Genomic DNA, 22111 nt, shown 5'->3' with positions numbered 1-22111 from the left:
ATTATTAAAAGTAAGTTAATAACAATCGGGAATTTGCTGGTAGCAAGAGGTGGGGTCTTTACTTCCGCTCTTTTTACTCCCAGTATGCATTGTATATTGTTCCTCCACCCAGGCCGCACGAGGTACCTGGAAGCCTCTGTATTGTAAATATCATTTGCCGTCCCAGATAAAGATGCTCTTTTGGCCATCAAGTTGTTGAGTGGTCTCTTTGTAAAGTGGAAGTTACCAGATATTTTTGGTGACGAGGTGAACTGGTTTTGTGGATGGGTCGGCGCGTTTCAAACAGGAACTGTGAGCGGACGAGGAGCCTTGTGTTCGAATGGCCACCTTCGGAAACATCAGTGAGTTTGAGGAGCGGACCGAAGAGTGGCCGGAGTACGAGGAAAGGTTGGGCCACTTTTTCTGTGCTAATGGAATTACTGAAGAGTCTAAGAAGCGCTCTGTTCTCCTGAGTGTGTGTGGGGGCAAAGACGTACAAGCTGATACGGAACTTAGCTACACCGCGGAAACCGGGAGAAATTCCATACGACGAACTAATCAAGCTCATGGCAACCACCACAATCTGAAGTCTTCGATGACAGTCCAACAGTTCAAGCTTCACAGCCATGTCTGGAAGCCAGGTCAGTCTGTGGGCGGTTTTGTGGCCGAGCTTCGGCAGCTGTCGGAGCATTGCGATTTCGGGGCAGTGTCAGATGACATGCTCTGTGATAGATTAGTATGCGGCATTAATAATGACGCCACACAAAGCCGCCTGTTGGGGGAAAACCCACCATTGACTTTCAAGAAAGCCCTAGAGATTGCCCAAAGCATGGAGATGGCTGCTGATAATGCCAAGGATATACAGAAAGGGCATGGGGGGTGGGGGGGGGGGGATTGCAGTCGGCGACAATGCTCCAAGTCAGGAGGGAGACTGGTAAACAGGCAAAGCGGGTGGAATGTTTTCGGTGTGGAGGGACGCACTATGCAAATCTTTGTAAATTCAAAGATACAGTCTGCCATGCTTGTAGCAAGAAGGGACATTTAGTTAAAAAGTGCAGGAGCATAAAGGGTGAGGTTAAGCCTGGGCAGGGGAAAGCTCAACAGGCTCAGGCAGCCACACACCACCTAGGAGAAGCAGCGTGTGCCTACAGCATGTCTGGGGTGGAAACGGATGACGGACCACCTGAACCATATTATGCCACAGTCACTGTCAGGGGAAAGGTCATTAAGTTCGAGATTGATTCAGGGGCTATTGCATCGGTCATTAGTGAAGAGACCTACAGGAGGACATGGGGGTCCAACCTGCCTCCCCTCAGACCATCTGAGCTCAAACTCAGGACCTATACGGGGCAGCCCATACCTCATTTAGGGGTGTTATATGTAGATATTTCAGCCGGGGACCAGCAGGCTGAAGCCAGGCTGGTGACAGCTAAGGGCAGTGGGCCCAGTCTTTTAGGCCACAATTGGCTTCGCAAAATCCAGCTCAACTGGCATGAAATTAAGTATGCACACACAACGGAGGACATTCTGCAGCGGTGATGCACCATCAATAACTCTCAGAGACGGGAGGCGAACGATAGGCTTTTATTAGCTGCAAAAGTGACCACAACATCCTGGAGACTGAGGGGGGAGCAGTGCCTCCAATCGATCTTTATACCGGGGTCGGTGGGAGGAGCCACCGGAGCAGTCAGCAGAGGGGCTTGTCCAGACAGGTATACATAGTTTGCCACATTCACCCCCTCTTTGTTTTAAAAGAGAGTCCCCACGGGATAAAGTTTCTTACAAGTATATTTACAGGTTAAGTCTATCAGGTGGTCAAGTCTGTCGCTGCGATCTTCGTAGCACCGGCTGTGATTGCACAGGTGCCAGTGGTGATTGCACCAGAGATGGTGGTTGTGCTGGTTCTGGCCTGACTTGAGGTGCCAGCCCATTAGGCGTCAGTAATCCCTCATGCGTGTGTATGGTGCCCAGTATGGGAGTGTCGTGAGGAGTCTGTGTAGGGCTTGGTGTGCGCGGTGTCTCATGGGTATGGGGTACATAGTCACCATGGAGTGTTCGGGGTAGGGATCTGGTCTTCCTGCAGGCACCAGGTCACGGATGGAGACCGTGTCCTCCCACCCATCAGGTGAGACCACGTAGGCATACTGGGGGTTCGCATGAAGTAGGTGAACCCTCTCGACTATCAGGGAGTATTTATTGCTTCTCGCATGTTTCCGGAGCACTGGCCCTGGGGATATTAGCCAGGCCGGTAGGGTGGTCCCAGTGGCAGACTTCTTGGGAAAAGAAAAGAGTCACTCATGAGGGGTGGCATTGGTGGACGAGCATAATGGAGCGGATGGAGTGGAGTGCCTCAGGGAGGACCTCCTGCCAGTGAGAGACCGGCAACCCCTTTGACCTAAGGTCTAAGAGTGTGGCCTTCCACACAGTGGCATTCTCCCTCTCCACCTGTCCATTTCCCCGGGGATTATAGCTTGTGGTCCTACTAGTAGCAATGCCCCTAGCCAGCAGATACTGGCACAGCTCATCACTCATAAATGAGGACCCTCTATCACTGTGGACATAGCAGGGATATCCGAACAGAGTGAAGAGCTGGCGCAGGGCTTTTATGACGAACGTGGCAGTGGTATCGGGGCAGGGGATGGCAAAGGGGAACCGCGAGTACTCGTCAATTATGTTGAGAAAGTAGACATTGCGGTCGGTGGAGGGAAGGGGGTCCTTAAAGTCGACACTCAGTCACTCAAAGGGGCGGGTGGCCTTGATAAGTTGCGCCTTTTCAGTACGGTAGAAGTGCAGTTTGCACTCAGCGCAGACTTGGCAGTCCCTGGTCATTGTCCTGATGTCCTCAAGGGAGTAAGGCAGGTTCCGGGCTTTCACGAAATGGTAAAGTCAGGTAACCCCCGGGTGGCAAAGATCTGCATGGAAGGTGTATAGCTGGTCGAGCTGTGCGCTGGCACACGCTCCCCATGATAGGGCATCAGGGGGCTCATTGAGCCTTCCAGGCTGGTACAGGATGTCATAGTTGTAGGTGGAGAGTTCTATTCTCCACCTCAAAATTTTATCATTTTTGATGTTGCTCTGCTGTTGGTTGCTGAACATGAACGCAACAGAGCGCTGGTCAGTCAGCAAGGTGAACCTTTTGCTGGCGAGATAGTGCCTCCAGTGCCTAATAGCTTCCACTATGGCCTGGGCTTCTTTCTCCACCGCGGAGTGCCGAATTTCAGGGCCTTGAAGGGTATGAGAGAAGAATGCTACTGGCCTTCCTGCCTGATTGAGGGTAGCAGCCAACATGATCGGAGGCATCACTCTCTACTTGGAAGGGAATGGTCTCGTCCACCACATGCATCGTTGCTTTGGCAATGTTCCCTTTAATGCGGCTGAAGGCCGCGCGGGCCTCGGCTGAGAGGGGAGTTGCATCGCCGTCTAGGTGCCTGGTAAGCACCCGTGGGTCGGGGGTGGGGTGAGGTGGCGCCGACAAAGATGGCCGCCCCCATGCCTCGCACGAGGCGGGCTGGCAAGATGGCGGTGACCAAGATGACAAGCATCTGGCTAAATTAGAACAGGTGCTGAAGAGACTCTCAGATGCTGGGCTGTGGTTGAAACGTGGAAAATGTGTGTTCCTGGCTCCGAGTGTGACCTACCTGGGACACAAGATTACAGCTGAGGGGCTTTGCCCAGTGGAGGACAAAGTGAGAGCTATCAAGGAGCATCACTGAACTCAGGTCATTTTTGGACATGGTGAATAATTACGGCAAGTTTCTTCCGGACCTCCCAAAGGTTTTGGCCCAACTGTATAAGCTGCTTCACAATGACACTAAGTGGCGGTGGGGTGAAGAGCAGGAGGAAGCTTTCAATGAAGTGAAAGAACTCCTCCACTCAGTGAAGCTGCTTGTTCACTATGACCCAGACAAGGAGATCACCCTTTCATGTGATGCTTCACCCTGTGGAGTCGGGGCAGTTCTCTCACATTTGATGGAGGACCGTTCAGAGAAGCCTATTGGTTTTGCTTCACATACCCTGACGGCTGCTGAGGAGGGATATTCACAGCTAGACAAAGAATGTCTGGACATTGTTTTTGCGGTCAAACGTTTTCATCAGTACCTCTATGGAAGTGCATTCACAATTTATACAGACCATAAACCACTGATGAGCCTTTTTAGTGAGACCAGATGCATCCCACCGCTAGCCTCAGCCAGGATACAGCGTTGGGCTCTCACATTGTCAGACTATCAGTATACTATCGTGTACAGAGCGGGTGGGGATAATGCAAATGCTGATGTGCTGAGATGACTACCTTTACCTGAGAGGCCTGTTACTACATATGTGCCTCCAGAGACTGTGTTTTCATTGGAGAGGCTGTCAGGGACACCTGTAAAGGCAACCCAGATCAAGCAATGGACAGAGAGGGACCCAGTCTTGTCTCAAGTCAAGACTTTTCTTTTACAAGGTTTGCCCAGAGTCGTGGAAGGAGAGGAACTGAGGCCTTATGCCAAACGCAAGACGGAACTGAGTCTGCAGGATGGCTGCATTTTCTGGGGGGCGAGGGTCATCGTGCCTCCCCCTGGCCATTCACAGATTGGGGAGGAAATTCATGAGGCTCACCCAGGGGTGTCTCGAATGAAAAGCCTTGCAAGATCCTACGTCTGGTGGCCAAGAATGGATCAGGATCTGGAGAACAAGATAAAATCATGCACACAATGTCACCACCAATGGCACCACCAGCTCCTTTGCACCCATGGGAGTGGCCAGTCTACCCCTGGTCCAGGCTACATTTGGACTTTGCTGGCCCCTTTATGGGACAGATGTTTCTTGTAATGGTGGATGCGCACTCCAAATGGATAAAAGCTCACATCATGAGCAACATCACAGCCCCCTCAACCATAGACAAACTCAGGCAAGTGTTTGCAGTCCACGGGTTGCCTGACTCTCCGGTCACTGATAATGGCCCGATCTTCACCAGTGAGCTGTTCGGGGAGTTCATGCAGCAGAATGGCATTTGTCACATTCGGACGGCCCCTTTCCACCCGGCCTCAAATGGTTTGGCTGAGTGCGCTGTTCAGACAGTGAAGGAAAGCCCGAAGCAGATGACAGGGGACTCTCTTAGTACCTGGCTTTCACGTTTCCTGTTCAAATACCGCCTCACTCCACAGACTACGACTGCACACGCTCTAGCAGAGATGCTGAGGGGGCATAGGCCTAAATCAAAATTGGACCTGCTGCACCCAGACATGAAGGCAAAAGTGGAGAGTCAGCAGGAAAAGTAGGAGGGACATGATCAACATGCGTGAGAGAGACAGTTAGAACCAGATGACAATGTCTATGTGAGAAACAATCAGCAATGGCTACCTGGGGTTATTCTTAAGCAGAGTGGTCCAGTCTCCTATGTTGTTAAGTTGACTGACAGACATGTTTTCCGCAGACATCAGGACCATGTGTGCCTGCGTCATGATTCTGGCTCAGGGGTAGACAGTTCCATGGAGTTTCCAATGGTGAGACAGACTACTGGGGAAGTACGTCCACCAGTGACTTTGCCAGAGGGAGAGATGCTGGCAGAGGGGGCAGAGTCCCCTGAAGAGGATGGACATTCTCACACGGACACACAGACCCCTCTCATGTCCCCAACACTAGATCCACCCAAAACATCTTCACCAGCGGTGCCTGCTGGGTCACCGGGGGTAGTGCATAGATCGCAGCGCCCTCGCAAACCTCCTGACAGACTGAATCTTTGTTTCTCTTGTTGTTAGATTGAATGTTGAATTTGCCATTTTTTTTTTAGGTGTTTTTGTATTGGTAACCTGTTGCTAACGATACCACTGTTTTATTTCCCAGTTCTTCTATATTTGGGGAATGTTGGATTTTAAAGGGGGAGAAGTGTTGTAATGTGAGTATTATTTAAAGTAAGTTAATACTAATCGGGGAGCTGTTGGTAGCAAGAGGCGGGATCCGGGGTTGGCAGGGTCTTTACTTCCACTCTTTTTACTCCCAGTATGCATTGTATATAGTTCCTCCACCCAGGCCGCACGAGGTACCTGGAAGCCTCTGTATTGTAAATATCATTTGCTGTCCCTGATAAAGATGCTCTTTTGGCCATCAAGTTGTCGAGTGGTCTCTTTGTAAAGTAGAAGTTACCACATCAACATTTACATAACCATTATTATTCCAAAGGTGCTGTATTTCTGCTAATGGTGGTCACTTGAATCTGGTGGAATAAATCAAAAGGTCTAAGTTTAAAGTAAGGAGCTTGTTGTGAATGATACCAACTACAACCAATAAAGATTTAGCAAAATACTTACTAAAAGAAAAACATAACCTACAAAGACGAACCAAACGACTTAACCCCACAGCTATTCATAGAAACATGGAAAATTTCAAGCAAGAACTGGGAAAACCCCCTATGTCTAATCCAGCCTTTCTAAGGAATTCTATAACACCACCTGTATTATGATAAATTAATTAACTAGGGATCAACTGAGGCAAAAATATCTCAGGCCTGCTCATCGACAACATATCTATTTTAGAGCAGGCTGACAATCAGTTTCAGTTGTAAATTTTTTGATTGCTTACAGTGGAATTGTTATTCCTCTAATAGCTTCTTTCATCTACCCATTTGTTTACTTCATATATTCCCACATTCCTCATTCAAAGTCAGCTACTATTTAAAGAATATAGTATTTGCACTAGTCATAACTATGCATGTTATTCACCTACATTTACAATAGAGGAATTATTGTCTAATGAACGAAGGTGTAACATATTACTGTATAGGCAACCCACCCAAACACAGTGCTTGTGTTTCCTGAAAACGAGCTGTAACCCGATTTTCGCAATACAAAGCTGTCATCTTCATTAATAAAAGCAAAGTTAATTTTTTTTAAAAACTGTACTGATTTGTTCCTGACTCCCACATACAAACTGCATGAGAGTCATTTTTATTCCACATCTCAATCTTTTTGGGGTAGTGATTTGTGAGCTCTGTAACTGCACATTTCCATTACCCAAACACCCGTAAGATTTATCTATACAGAATACGAACCTGAACAGGAAATGGTTTCCAATTATCACATTTCAAAATATGACACAACATACTCTTGAACGTCAGTCAAACCAGCTTGAGGCATCAGTATATTCTGATTCATCAATTGCTCACAAATTCTGTAACCAGCCGACAACATATATAGTGCAACTAAAGAAATCTCAAAACCAAATTGAACTGTAACACAAAAAGCACATCAGCAAAACCTTCATAAAATATAAAGAAGTCATTAGGGTTCAGACAAGATTCCCTTCAAATTATTTTATAAATAACTGTACAATACTGACAATTCTTTTCATCAAATGTGAAACTCAACAAACATTTTCCCAATTCACTTCAAAAATCATTTCTTGGTAGTTGCCCAAAAGTTTAGTAAATATAGAACCTATAGATAGTATAACCTCAATGATAATATTGAGAACTTTTGCCATACCATCTGAAGTCTGTAAGCACTTAGCATTTTCCCTGGGTATAATATCACTAGTTCTACTAATTAAATAATATAAAATGTAGGCCTATAATATATAATTCAAGTGTTCAAGACCTCAACATTTGCAACAGTAAACATTGTAGTCAAATCAGTAATTACCATAATATCAACACAGATTTTCAGATTATTTAAAGACTGACATTATGAAATTAATACCTTCCATGATATTTTGTGGTCAAAGCAAAATAATCACTTTCAGCACCTTGCATCAGAAATAGCCCAACCAGTTCCCTCCATCTGGTTCCAGGTTCTCAACTGTGTATTTCCCTGTAGCTTCAAAGAACACCAAGCCTGTTATTCCCATTTCCCACTCCATCAATCCTGTAGGCTCTTAAAGTCTGCCAGATTATATTTATGTTAGGACAGTTTCATTTTGCAAGCCAGTGGTGGCCAAGTCATCTTTGTCTGTGCAAATCAGTACATATTAGAAACTATCATTTGCACATGTCAGATTGTTGGCAGAAACAAGATTATTAACTTATTTTCCAACAAGGAAAAAAATCATCAAAAAAGTAATTTCTGAACTTTAGACTCCATGAACTTCACACAGTGAAAAATTAACAAATTAGTTGAAAAAGACAAAGATATCCGGTATTGAAGGAACAAATTCCCAAGTGTTTAGCTGGGGAGTCAGTAATGTCAAAAATGTTGGCAGGACATTTGCTCTGACCCACAATTCACTCGTTTCTGGGAATTAGGAAATGGGCCAAGATTGCTCAAATTAATAGGACCTTCAGAGCAGCAAAAAATTGCAATAATTCAAATTAGATTTTACTTTAGCAGATCTGAAAGTACAGTAAGCTAACTCACTCTTTACCTTGTCCTTGACATTTCCAATTTGATGTCCAGGAATTACTATTTTTCATACCTTTTAAATAGGTTAAACTATATCTTTAAAATTAATATGCCAATGTTATAAATGAGGATGCACATTATCAGGGAATTCACATTATACATAATGGGGTAAAATCAAGTTTGAGTGTTTCAATTCCTCAAGCACCGTTGACATTACTGAGCTTCCCAGCAGCACACAAGGTCTAATGTTCATAGGAAATGTTCACCTAATTTTGTCATCCTTCCTTACTGCACCCTGTCATCTTCTCATTGCAGGTAAGAAGCTTTACTTCTCAGATCTGGCCCAAATCCATATTCTTCCACCACTAACCACTGAGCACTTTTGCTTTCAGCTTACTGCTGCCTTAGGGAGGGTGCCAGAAGTACTCAACTGTTTTATTTTGTCACCAAAAGCATTGCTTCACAAGGAGACATCGAGTAAAATGTGCCTGTTTTCCTTCAATTTTGCAGAAATGAAGGATGAATTCACAAGTAATAAATGGTCAATCCTTTATTCTGAGACTAAACCTTATATACAAATTCCCAAGCTGAGGTAAGCATCCTCTCTTCATCTACTCCTTAGCCCCTTATATTACAACAAGGTCACTTTTTCTCTCAGTTCAGTACCCTCTGAATACCAGTATCCAACACCCATCGCACCCCATCATAATGATCATTCTTCTCTAGACAATTTTTCTCTTGATGCTTCCAATAGATGGAGAGTCTATTACCAGAGGGAACAACCTCAGAGTACAAAGATATCCCTTTATAACAGAGATGAGGAGGAATTTCTTTAACCAGAGGATGGTGAATCTGTGGAATTAATTGCCATGTTTGGTTGTGGAGGCCAAGTCATTGGGTAAATTTAAAGCAGAGCTTGATAGGTTCTTAATTAGCAAAGGGATCAAAGGATGCAGGAGAATGGGGTTGAGATGGATAATAAATCAGCCATAATCAAACGGCAAACTTGATGGACCAAATGACCGAACTCTGTTTGTATGTCTTATGGTCTTGATGCACAATAGTGGAGCTAAAACAGCCATAAGATCTCATACTTAAGACCATAATGCCTCAACATTACATCCTTGCTTTTATATTGTAGGCCTCTTGAAATGAATGTTATCATTGCATTTGCCTTCCTCACCACCAACTCAATCTGCAAATTAATCTTCAGGGAATCCTGCACAAAGTCTCCCAAGACTCTCTGCATCTTGGATTTTTGTATTTTCTCTCCATTTAGAATAGTGGTCCCCAACCTTTTAAAGCCCAAGATCTCCTACCTCAGCCTTAGTGAAAGGCGAGATCGACTCCAAATTGATTAGTTACACGCATGCGCACTGGGGCAGAAAAGACCAGAAGTAAAACCCCGCAACCTGGAAGTAGAAATAATGTATAAACACCAGGGGTCACCATCCTTTTTTTGCACCATGGACCGCTTTAATATTGACAATATTCTTGCAGACCGGCTGATGGGGGGGTGGGGTTTAAGCACGACAGGAATACAACGATACTCGAAGCAGGTTCCTTATGTCCAGTCTATTCTGCAATTTAGTTTTCGCGGCTCTCGGCACTTAGCTTCTGTCCCGCTTGCTCATGGTTTTAATGCTGGAAAAAAAACTCAGCAGGTTTGTCTTTGAGTGCAGGGTGCTTGGACTCAAGGTGCTGAAGCAGCTTTGAGGGCTTCATTGCCTCATTAGACAGCCTCTGGGCCCGAGCTTCAGCCTCCTGCCAACCCGCCCGCCACCTTGGCCAGGTGCGTCTGTTCCCGTATCGGGGCCGCGGCAGTCGCAGTCCAGAGAGAGCGACCGACCGAGCGAGGAGTGCGACAGGACATGTCCGCCCCTCTTGCAGGATCTATCAACCAACAAAAGTTTGTTTCAGTAGATTGCAGCGATTGCAGGTTTGGAGGCAGCGCCCATCTGTCCGCGCTCCAGGCCGGTAGCAAGGCACTTCCCGCCGGCCGCATGAAGTGGCCGCTTACCCGAGGCCAACCAGCGATCCCTGATGCGCTTGGGTAATGACCTCGTGTGCGTTCAACAGTGGGCGTGACAGGGAATGAGGAAAGGTGCAGCTGACTCATATCGTTTCCTTGCGGCCTGGTGTTTGGGGACCAGCGCATGGCGGGGGAGCTACACGCATGCACACTGGGCAGAAAGAACGGAACTAAAACCCCGCAACCCCTTTGTGTATTTATTTTTCTTTTTTTTTCGGAATCTACTGGGAAAGTCTCAAATATCGACGGGTTGGCGACCACTAAATTAGAAAATGGTCTTCACTTTTATTTCTTCTACCAAAGTGCATCACCATACATTTCCCAACACAGTATTTCATCTGCCTCCCAAATACCTCTCTACCTCAGATGATAGATTAATTGATAGAATAGGCATCTATTGCTTTTGCAGTAGGTATTTTCACATTTTTTAAACATTCTTTGGACAGAGAAATATTTCCCAAGTTTTCTCCTGACACCTATTTGAATGTGATATTCTCTCATGCCAGACTCAACTAATGGAAAATAGTTTCCCTCCATCCTGACTAACAGTTGCTTAAGAAATCTTAAAAACTCTCTAAAAGTTATAATTGACATTTCAGGCTAAAACCCCCCTCAGCAGGACTGCCTGGCCTGCTGAGTTCCTCCAGCATTTTGTGTGTGTCGCTCAGATTTCCAGCATCTGCCGATTTTCTCTTATTCATATCTCTAAACATTATATTTTAATCTTGGATATTACTGAGAATAAAGGCTTAAATATTATCATAAATTATGATCCTAAGAATCCTGATGATATTTTAGTGAACTAGTGCTGCCCTCCTACCGAGGGCAATTTCTCCTTTCTGGCACTGATCTATTGGCAATACTTCTCCAGATGTGCTCAACCAAGACTTGTACAGCTGCTAATAAAGTTTGCCCCTTTATAGTCTATTCCTCCGAATTTGAAAACAAAAATATTACACTAAATATAGATTTTTGGATCTGACAAGAATATTTTATTCAATGATAACTTATCCTGACCAAGTCAGAGCCTTTTTACTAGAGTTGAACTACTCAAAAAAAAAACTTGCTTCTGTCTTTTTTAAATTTAAAATGAATTATCCAACATAATGATAAGAAATTGAAAAGATCCCACAGGCTTATTTTTAAACAAACCATTTTCAGAAAAAAAAAGAGAATTGCTTGAAACCAAAGTGGAATCAAAGCCTTCTACATTGAGGAAAAGAATTCCACATTATTAACTACAAACAATGGTGCTTTCATAAACTTGTGCAACTCAGGCACTGCTTGAATTGTCAAGTTATCTCTTCCCTATGGTTAGGGTGATCCTGGCAGCCTACAGGACAGGGACAGAACAACACACGAATGATGCCAGTTGAAACAACTAATGCTGACTTTTCTCATACTGCATTCTACAGAAGCAAATAAAGTTTTTCACCACGGCTGTTGAAGGCATATCGAAAGTTAAAAAAATCATTTTTTCTACAGCAACAAAACCTAGGGCAGTAAATGCAGTGCCATTTTATAAATATGGATCATTTATAATCCTTCAAAACTTCGCAATGAGATAAAGAAATGCACGATTATCACTGTTGGTATTTGATTTATAAGTTTACAATTCCAAGCTTAACTCCAAAACAAGGTGTTTAATTCAGGCTGACACGAGAACAACACTCAAGGATTGCTCCCCTGCTGATACTGGCATCTCTTAAATAGTTCAATAAACCCCAGCATAATCTCACATATCAGATTGATGTGAAAGAGACTTTGGCACAATTCAGAAACAGAACAAGGAACAAACAACACTTGCTTCACAAGCAACAGCTAAAATTGATTATCTTGGTCTTTTTATCTTATTGAGAATTTGGGGCCCATGCTGTGCACAAACTCATTTCCACGTTTCTCTTGGCTGCATAATGACCACACTTAGAAGTACTTGATGCTTCAAAGGACTGTGCTCATCCTAAAATTGCAAAAAGAGCACCACAAAAATGTAAACGCCTTCTCTCACAATAGTATACACTTTAGGAGAAACAGAAATGCATTCTCTTAAAAATGATATATTAGATGTAAACTAAATGGAATTGCAAAGACTATAAGACTACAGCGCAGGAACTAGACATGCAGACATGGGTGCACACCAGCTTTACGAGTCTCCTCCTCCTCCAGCATTGTTTAACCTCATCCTATCAACACATATTTCAAGTCTTTTCCTCATGCGATCATCTGGCAGTTCTTCCATGCATGTGTGGGTACACTATGTGATTCTTTATACTTCTTGCAACTCTTGATTGCATAATTCAGCAGAAACAACTTCTTGTAGTTCACAATCAGAATCAGGTTTATTATCATCGGCATTTGACATGGAACTTGTTAACTTAGCAGCAGCAGTTCAATGCAATATGTAATATAGAAAGAAAAAAATAAAAATAGTAATAAATAAATCAATCAACCAATCTACTTATTTATTAGTCCAAGACCATCTTATGTCATTGCCTCTAGTTTTGGGCTTCACCATGTGAAAATATCCTTACTACAGGAGAAAATTCAAAGGTGCATACATGATTTTGAACGCATGTTTAACATTTAAGACCTCTGCTAAATCACTATTTAGTCATCTCTTTTCTATGGTATAGAATCTCATCCTCAACAGTGTTACGCCTGTGCCCCAACTCTGAGGGGCCGAAGGGTACAAATTAGCCCCCTCCTTTTTGAGAATCTCAAGATCACTATTAATTCAGGTCAGGAGACCCAGGAAATGAGAGAAAGACATGCCAAATCCACAAGGGGTTCGGAATGTCCTGGCCCCTCAGCGATACAAAGCCACAGGAAACTGCCATTGTCTCTTGGAGACGGAATTGTGTATTGAGTACTGTACTATTTATTTGAAGCACTCAGGGAATGACCAGAGTGGGCTGGTTGAGGGATGGCACCATCCCAACCTGACTGACATCTGAGACCCCCGTGAGTAAGGATAAAAGAGGGTCTGGGGAACAACTCCTTTAGACGCACCAGGAGAAACGCTAGAAATCCCGTGACAGCGTTTAATAGCGACAGCCGGTGAGGCCCACATGCGTCCTTTCCCGTTGCCTGGGATTGGCGGGACTGACCACGGAAGAACGGCTTCACTAAAAGGAAAAGGACACCAATGACATTTCGAAGGATCGACATCATAAAAAAGGAAACTCTGGCAAGTTCCAAAATCTCTCTCTCTTGATTCCAACCAAAGGCTGCAGCCTGAATGAACTAAAGTGACTTTTATATTTCCATCGGACAATACGTTATCCCCTAGACAACGATAGAGCTATTTCTTATTGATTATTATTATACCCGCGCTTTTAGATTTAGTATTGATGACATATATTATCTGTATGTTTGCATTGATATTATTTTTGTGTATTTTTTTCAATAAATACTGTTAAAAATAGTACCATCAGACTTCAACGAACCTCTCTATCTTTGCTGGTAAGTTACCCAGTTACGGGGTACGTAACAACAGCAATTAATATTTGTAAATATTATATGTACCTCCTCCAGGGTCTTCACATACGTTTTCCCAACAGGGACCAGAACTATTGCATTGAATCAGAAACGTGCAGTTAGTAAGTTTAACCTAACTTTGTAGCTTTATAATTATATTCCTAAAATGAAGTCCAGCGCTTTGCTCACCTGTGTTGTCCGTATTGCCGTATCATTTTGACCTTCTATAATGTTATGTCCTGCTTCACTCTAAGAAACACCCGACGTTCGTATCCCAATGACCAAAAAGGATTACCTCAAATTTAGCATTTGTTGCTTACATTATTCTGAAAATCTGATAATGCATTTTTGTCAATATCATTCTAAAGATTAACCAGACTCACCATTATGATATTACTTGCCATTTAATAATGGGTCAGTTATCATCATGATTTTTGACTAGGCCAGCTCCAGCTTTGAACACTGGTTTAATTTCTGAATGGACATGGCTGTCACTGAGGTTCCTCACCCAAACTCAGCAGCTGTCCAAGCTAATGCTGGTTGATGACTTCATGGGGTTAACAACCTACAATTTTTGGATCCAATGGTATTTTGAAACCTTACAGTAGTTCACTGATGACTCAAAGAAATAATCTCTAAAATCACTGCTATGTACCTAGGTAGCACATACCAAAATCCTGGAGGAACTCAGCAGGTGAGGCAGCATCAAGTGAAAGGGATAAGTAGTCAGCATTTCAGGCAAAGTCTTCATCAGGATTCATGCCCTGATGAAGAGCCTCAGGCCAAATCATTAAATGTTTAATCTTTTCCATGCTGCCTGACCTGCTGAGTTCCTCCAGCATTTTTTAATGTGTTACTCTAGATTTCCAGCATCTGCTGAATCTCTTGTACTTATGGAGCTTGGTAACAGTGTAATACTATTGCAGGAATTATCCTGTTCTATCTATTTAAGCGATTTGACTTTGGCTGTGGCACAGTTTTGTTTCCCATGCAATTTCGGAGTTATTCCGTATCTAATTTCCTCTCACAATAGCCAGGAGAGTGGTTGACTCAGCTTTAATGTCTGACTTTGAATCTCTGTGGGAGGTAGCTTCTAATTAATGGAGGCCAAGAAAGATGATAGCCCTAGGAGATTTGAAGAGATGAACACTGGACGGCTGTTCCAGGCTTTGCAGCCTTGGCAATGCCTGTCAAACCACTGTTGTGCATTCTATTGAACTTTCTCCACGATTATACTTTTGTTAAAATGCCCACTTCTCACCTGGGAAGGAATTGGTCAGAACTTGCACAATGCAGTTTCTTTGATGATTGGAGAATGAGGGCAAGTGTTCAGTTGCTTTTGAACCTATAGATCCAGAACCATGATATAAACTGCTGATGCCTCCACGGACATTCAGCATGCAGCAGTGACCTGAAGATGCCAGCTCAAGCGTAGTTTTCCAGCTTCAGTTTGGCAAGCTGCTTCCTGATGCCTGCTTGATCTCCCACAGTTCATCTCATAAACGTAAATTAAGTCTGAAACCTCAACAAAAAAAAAGAGATCCCTGTTCCAGTATTGGTTTGGTAATACTGAACTCTACAGTATGCACCAAAGATGGAGGACCAAATTTCCAAGTGGAAAGACAGCCAGGTTCCAAAGAAAAAGGCCCACTGGAGTTTAGATTCAGGAATTCAAAATATTTACGTGATATGCCATTTAACTCCTTCCAACTGTCTGAAAATCCATCCCCAATTCCAACTCTGCTTTTTTCTCCTTTCTCCACTGCATCCTCTGATTTTACTTGATGCATCTTTCCATAAGTCACTGCAGCAGAATTAGGCCATCTGGCCCATCGAGTCTGCTCTGCCATTCAATCATGGCTGATCCCTCCTCCTCAACTCCAGTTGCCAGCCTCCCTGTAACCTTTGATGCCACGTCCAATCAAGAATCCATCCATCGCTGCCTTAAATACACCCAACGACTTGGCCTCCACAGCAGCACGTGGTAACAAATTCCACAGATTCACCACTCTTTGCTTAAAGAAATTTTTCCACATCTCAGTTTTGAAAGGGCACCCCTCTATTCTGTGGCTGTGCCCTCTTGTCCTGGACTCTCCCACTATGGGAAACATCCTTTCCACATCTACTCTCCCATCAAGGCCTTTCAACATTCAAAAGGTTTCAATGAGATTCCCCCCCCCCCCCCCCCACCATTCTTCTAACTTCCAGCGAGTAAAAACCCAGAGCCACAAGACGTTTCTGGCATAACCCTTTCATTCCTGGAATCGTCCTTGTGAACCGCCTCTGGACCCTCTCCAAAGCCAGCACATCTTTTCTTAGATGAGGGACTCAAAACTGTTCACAATACTCAAGGTGAGGCCTCACCAGTGCCTTATAAAGCCTCAGCATCACATCCCTGCTCTTGAAATGAATGCTAACATGGCATTTGCCTTCCTCACCACCAACTCGACCTGCAAGTTAACCTTTAGGATGTTCTGCACAAGGACTCCCAAGTCCCTTTGCATCCCAGATTTTTGCATTTAGAAAATAGTCTGTACATTTATTCCTATCATCAAAGTGCATGACCATGCATTTTCAAACATCGTATTTCATTTGCCACTTTCTTGACCATTCTCCTAATCTAAGTCCTTCTGCACCCTACTTGTTCCCTCAACGCTACCTGCCCCTCCACCAACCTTCATACCATCTACAAACTTGGCAACAAAGCTATCTATTCCAGCAGCTAAATCTTTTATATACAACATAAAAAGAAGTGGTCCCAACACCATCCCCTGCGGAACATCACTAATCACTGGCAGCCAACCAGAATAGGATCCTTTTATTCCCACTCTCTGCCTCCTACAAATCAGCCAATGCTCTAACCATGTTAGTAACTTTCCTGAAATACCATGGATTCTTATCTTGCTAAGCAGCCTCATGTGTGGCACCTGATAGTCCAAAGGCCTTCTCAAAGTCCAAATATACAACATCCATTGCATCCCCTTTATCTATTCTACTTGTACTGTCCTCAAAGAATTCCAACAGTTTCATCAGGCAGGATTTTCCCTGAAGGAACCCATGCTGACTTTGTACCATCTTGTCCTCTGTCACCAAGTACTCCATCACCTCATCCTTAACAATTGACTCTAACATCTTCCCAGAGATCAGGCTAACTGGTTTATAATATAATTTCTGCTGCCTTCCTCCTTTCTTAAAGAGTGGAGTGACACTTGCAATTTTCCAGTCCTCTGGCACCATGCCAGAGTACAATAACTTTTAAAGATCATTTTTAATGCTGCCACAATCTCTAACACCACCTCTTTCAGAACCCTAGAATGCAGTTCATCTGGTCCGGGTGGCATGTACCTTTAGGTCTTTCAGCTTTTTGAGCATCTTCTCTCTTGGAACAGTAACTGCACTCAATTCTCTTCCATCACACATTACAACATCAGGCATACCACAAGTGTCTGCCACAGTGAGGACTGATGATCTTTCATCATAGTGGATGAGCAAAGAGCAGAGGTGGTAGCATTTTCCACTACGGTTCAGGAGCAGAAAAGCTAAATAATTGAGGGACCAAACAGTTTGCAAGTATCTTGAGCACTTTAAAATGAAACTGGCAAGAGCTATATACAAATCGTTAATATCCTTTAATACCCGTCTCAGATCACCAAGATGCGAATCTTGTTAAGGAGTCAAAGACCATTTGCCCCACGTTGCAGATCAAATTTTGGGTCTTGGCAGCCAAACCGTGCAGTTCTGAGCCATGCACATTTGACACTAGACTGACACGAATCCCAACCATCCGTGTCGAATCCAATTTCACAAAGGTAACAAACTGACCGAAGATGATACAAATTAATGGTGATCTCTCGTTACAGTAGAATCCAGTCTCCAGGGAAATATATATTACACTGCTAAACTATCAATGAAAATACTTTTAAATCACTTCTTCGAAATATCGCTATTCCTGGACTTCTAGAACTGGTTTTCATTAAGTACAGCAGTATCTTCTCCACCACTGATTAAAGAGCTATATTATATCGTGTCCGGCATGTGCCCCGAATATTGGAGCCCTCCTTCGTGAGAACACTAGCTTACTTCCAATTTTATCTGGCTATCCGTACTCTCTTTTCCTTACTGCAATCCATCATCAAGTTTCATCGTTAAGTGTCCCTAATTTACCAATTTATCTTCCTGGTGTCTAAAAGGAATTTCCGGTGAGTGCTATTTCCAATTATTCAAACAAGATGAAGTTTATCACATATTTTGTTCGAGCCTAATCCGGCAGCCAAACTTTTTTGAATTTCTCTAATAAAATGCTTCTCAAATCTCGACAACTTAACAAAAAGTGCATCGCTACAAACTCTTTTGCGAAGCCCGAGCCACCAGGGGAGCTCTTTCCTGTTCATTCAATTTTTTTCCCCCCACAGCCTCCAACTCCAAAGTTTATTTTCTTTTTTAAAAAGAAATATCTACTCACTTTTCAGCGCGTTAATCAGCATGATGCCGTCTTTAATGAGCTCCTTGATGAACTTGTTTGTGCGTTCCAGCTCAATCTCGTGCGCTTTGAGCCGATCCCTGAAGTCAGGGCTGTCCAGCGAGCAGTCGGTGAACTCGAGAGTCGGGAGCCCCATCGCTGCTTGAGCGGTGTTCCCGGCGCGTCAACCAGCTAGCGCCTCGCTTCCCCAGTAACCTTCCTTCCAGCTGCAGAGACACGCACGAATCCAAACTTTTTCAATCTCTTAAACCCAGGGCTTGAGGCCACTCTGCACAATCCTGCGAACGCTCTCCTTCGAGATGTGGGCGGTTTATTTAAAACGGCAAAGGTGCAGAGAACCGAGTCTGTCCCGCAACCGGCATCTTCCTGTTCTGCCTCCGTTCTTACTGTAGCCGAGAGTCCGCGCCTCGCCTGGTGCCGCCCCTAAACCGAACACTTCCGCCTACTCTTAATACTCGAAGCTTAACCACCACTTTTACTGCAGCCAGGGAGGTCATAAACCGGGATAAATATTTTGCGCTTCGAATTTTGTGCATGGAGCATTTTGTCATTTTTACACGGAGAAGGAGCCAAAGGAAAGCAGTCCCCACCACCCATACCCGACCCTCTTCTCCCTACTAGTTTCGGGCAGGATGTACAGAATCTTTGTCCCACAGCACCAGGTTCAAGAACAGTTATCACGCTCCAACCGTCAGGCTCCTGAACCACAGTAGATAACTTCACTCACCACTACTCCGAACTGAATCAACGACATTCAGGCTCACTTTCAGGGACTCTTTACAACTCATGTTCTTGGAATTTGTTTTTATTTGCACTGTTTGTGTCCTTTGCACTTTGGTGCTTTTTCAGTCTTTCTTGATTTTATAATTTTTCATTAAAAGCTTTTGTATTTTTCCTGTAAATAACTGTAAGAACCTGAAGGTAGAATGCGGAAACATATGCGTACTTTGATAATACATTTACTTAGAACTTCTTAATTTTACAAGGTGTTCCAAGCGATAGTCTTTAAACTACCACAATTCCTAAAACTGGATCTACCCGAGTATGTTGATTTCCAAACACTGGGTTAAATCAGTACAAATTTAACTATTACTTTGAAAGAAAAATATAGCTGACGTTTTCTGTTTCAAACTTAATTTCTGTGTTCACACTTCCTGGGCTTGAACATTGACATTTACCATTGTGCTTAAGATGTAGGGTATATGTTAAAAACTTGCCTGTCTTTGGAGATCCTCAAGGCTTGTTTTTAGCTCAATTTAAATTTTTGTCAGTGCTGGGGTAGGTGGTGTCAGTGGCAGAAAAGAACTGTGGCAAGAGCAGAAGGGAGTGGGATGGGATATCAAGAGTGGAGAAACATGAGGAATGTGCACAGGAAACAGGATTAAGAGTAGAAATACTGAGAAGTGGTTGCTAAAACACTGCTAAGGGAGTGTGACCACTTGGGTACAGAATACTCAACAAAAGCAGGGTTAATGTGGAACTCATACAATAGGTGAAAATAACTCCTAGTCAAGGGAAGAGGACAGAAGCAATGCTCCAGATAAACAATGCGGGTAGCCTCTTTGGTGATCTACAACTGGCGTAGTGTACTGCAGCTGAGAAGGAGAAGAAAAGGGGCAATTCCAAAATAGGCTGCGAGTATGTTACTGGACATCATACAGAAAGCCAGAGGGAACTGTGACTTGTCTAATGACTGATGCCAGTAGAATCTTGAGAAGGTGGCTGCTGTGCAGTCAAATTCAGCTTTCAGTGATGACATCTGCTTGCTGATCATCTAGGTCTACCTCACCTATCAGGGGTTTACAGCAAAGGAATGATCTGTTTCCAGAAATCAATTTCAAAGTTCAAAATACTTTTAAAGTAAATTTTATTATCTAAGTGCATGTATGTCACCACATAAAACCCTGCGATTCATTTTCCTGTGGACATACTTAGCAAATCGATAAGAACAGGAACTGTGACAGGACCAATGAAAGATCAACCAGAGTGCAGAAGACAAACTGTGCAAATGTAAATATAAATAAATTGCAATAAATAACAAGAACATGGGATAAAGAGTCCCAAAGTGTGATTATTGGTTGTGGGAACATTTCAATGATGGGGCAAGTAAGCATAGTTATCCCCTTCTATTCACAACCCCGATAGTTCAGGCAAAGTAACTGTCCCTGAACCTGGTGGTGCAAATCCCGAGGCTCCTGTATCTTCCACATAATGGCAGCCTTTTATTTAATAGAAACTAAAATTCTTAACATTGTCTGGGACACTCTTAAAGTTCTCATCATAAAAGCAGAAAATTCTGTAACACCAGCAGATCAAGCAGCTTCCGTGGTAAACGGGAAAAAAAAGTTAACGTTCAGTCAAAGACCCCTCATAAGAGGATTCGTCAACCCTGTTTCTCCTTCCATAAATGTTGCAGGACAAGTGTATTTGTGAATTTTCAGTTTTTATTTCAGGTTTGCAGCATCTGACATCATTTTTCACCAAAAAAAGTCAGTCTGCTCCAGACTGACACCATGTGCCTCGACTTAGTAACTACGTGCAACCTTGAGCAGTTTGAACAACCTTATGTGCACAAGTGGACGCTAGACCCCTCACTGCCTTTGATATACAATGGTTATATCTGGACTTTCCCCTGTTCTCATTACCTGCAATTCTTGCCCAGCTATGCTCATCAGACCAGATATACAGGCGGATTGTGCTGATATAATTCCAGGAGATATATAACAAGCTGTGGCAAGGATTTATTACCAATTCACATGACTGTTCATTTAGATTTGATTATGGATTTGAGTGAAAAATTCTCTGTAATCTACCACTCAGCATGTCTGGGACTTACACAAATCCACTTAACTCCAAAACCTGAATGCCAGCAGTTCTCATCGAATGTTCAAAGTTCGTAGAACATTTATTATCAAAGTACATACGTGTTACCATAAACAACCCTGAGATTCATTTTCTTGCAGGCATACTGAATAAATCCATAATAAAATTGATAAAAGACTGCAGCAACCTGGGTGTTCAACCAGCGTGAAAAAGACAGGCTGCAAATACAAAAATAAATAATAATCATCATAAATAAACAAAAATATTGAGAACATGAGGTCAAGAATCTTTGAAAGGGGGTCCATAGGTTGTTGAACATTTCAATGATGGAGTAAGTGAAGTTATCCCCTGTGGTTCAAGAGCCTGATGGTTGATGGTTGAGTCCTGAAGCGCCTGTATGTTCATCCTGTTGGCAGCAGTGAGAAGAGAGCATGTCCTGGGTAGTGGAAGTCCCTGATAATGGGTGCTGCTTTCCTGCGACAATGCCACTTGTAAATGTGTTCAAAATTCTGGGCAGCATCCCCTATTTTTTGTAAAAGTTTTCATTGTTGTTTCCATACCAAGCTGTGATGCAACCAACCAAAATGCAGTACTCTCCACTACACACCTGTGGAAGTTTGTCAAAGGTTTAGATGTCATGCCAAACCTTTGCAAACTCCTACGGAAGTAGAGGTACTGCTATGCTTCCTTCGGAATTGCACTTACTTGCTGAGCCTAGGGCTGGTCTTCTGAAATGATAATACTGAGGAATTTAAAGTTGCTAACTATCTTCAGCTCCGATCCTTCAATGAGGACTGGCCCTTGGACCTCTGGTTTCCTTCTCCTGAAGTCCATAATCAACTCCTTGGTCTTGCTGACATTGAGGAAGAGGTTGTTGTTGTGTTGCCACTTAGTCAGATTTCAGTCTCCCTCCTGTGTACTGATTTCTCACCACCTTAGATTCAGCCTACGACAATAGTGTTGTCAGCCGCTTGAAAATGGTACTGGTGTTGTGCTTAGCCACAT

The 22111-nt window shown here is 43.5% G+C and overlaps 1 protein-coding gene across 2 annotated transcripts in view; it reads right to left on the bottom strand.

Annotated features, from left to right (window-relative positions):
• Window positions 1-18768, bottom strand: part of arhgap42a (Rho GTPase activating protein 42a) — a 296355-nt gene extending 277587 nt beyond the window's left edge. The window contains exon 1 of one of the 2 annotated variants that reach the window (XM_059964663.1): window positions 18266-18768. In XM_059964663.1, the coding sequence (XP_059820646.1) occupies window positions 18266-18419 (154 nt within the window). In that variant the 5' untranslated portion in view covers window positions 18420-18768. Of the gene's footprint in view, window positions 1-7701; window positions 7724-18265 lie in introns of those variants that run through there. The other variant, XM_059964665.1, reaches the window with a different exon arrangement.
• Window positions 18769-22111: the final 3343 nt, after the last annotated feature.

The sequence above is a fragment of the Hypanus sabinus genome, chromosome 3 (assembly GCF_030144855.1).
Source record: "Hypanus sabinus isolate sHypSab1 chromosome 3, sHypSab1.hap1, whole genome shotgun sequence".
Taxonomy (NCBI): domain Eukaryota; kingdom Metazoa; phylum Chordata; class Chondrichthyes; order Myliobatiformes; family Dasyatidae; genus Hypanus; species Hypanus sabinus.
This window is presented reverse-complemented; position numbering and strand designations above follow the sequence as displayed.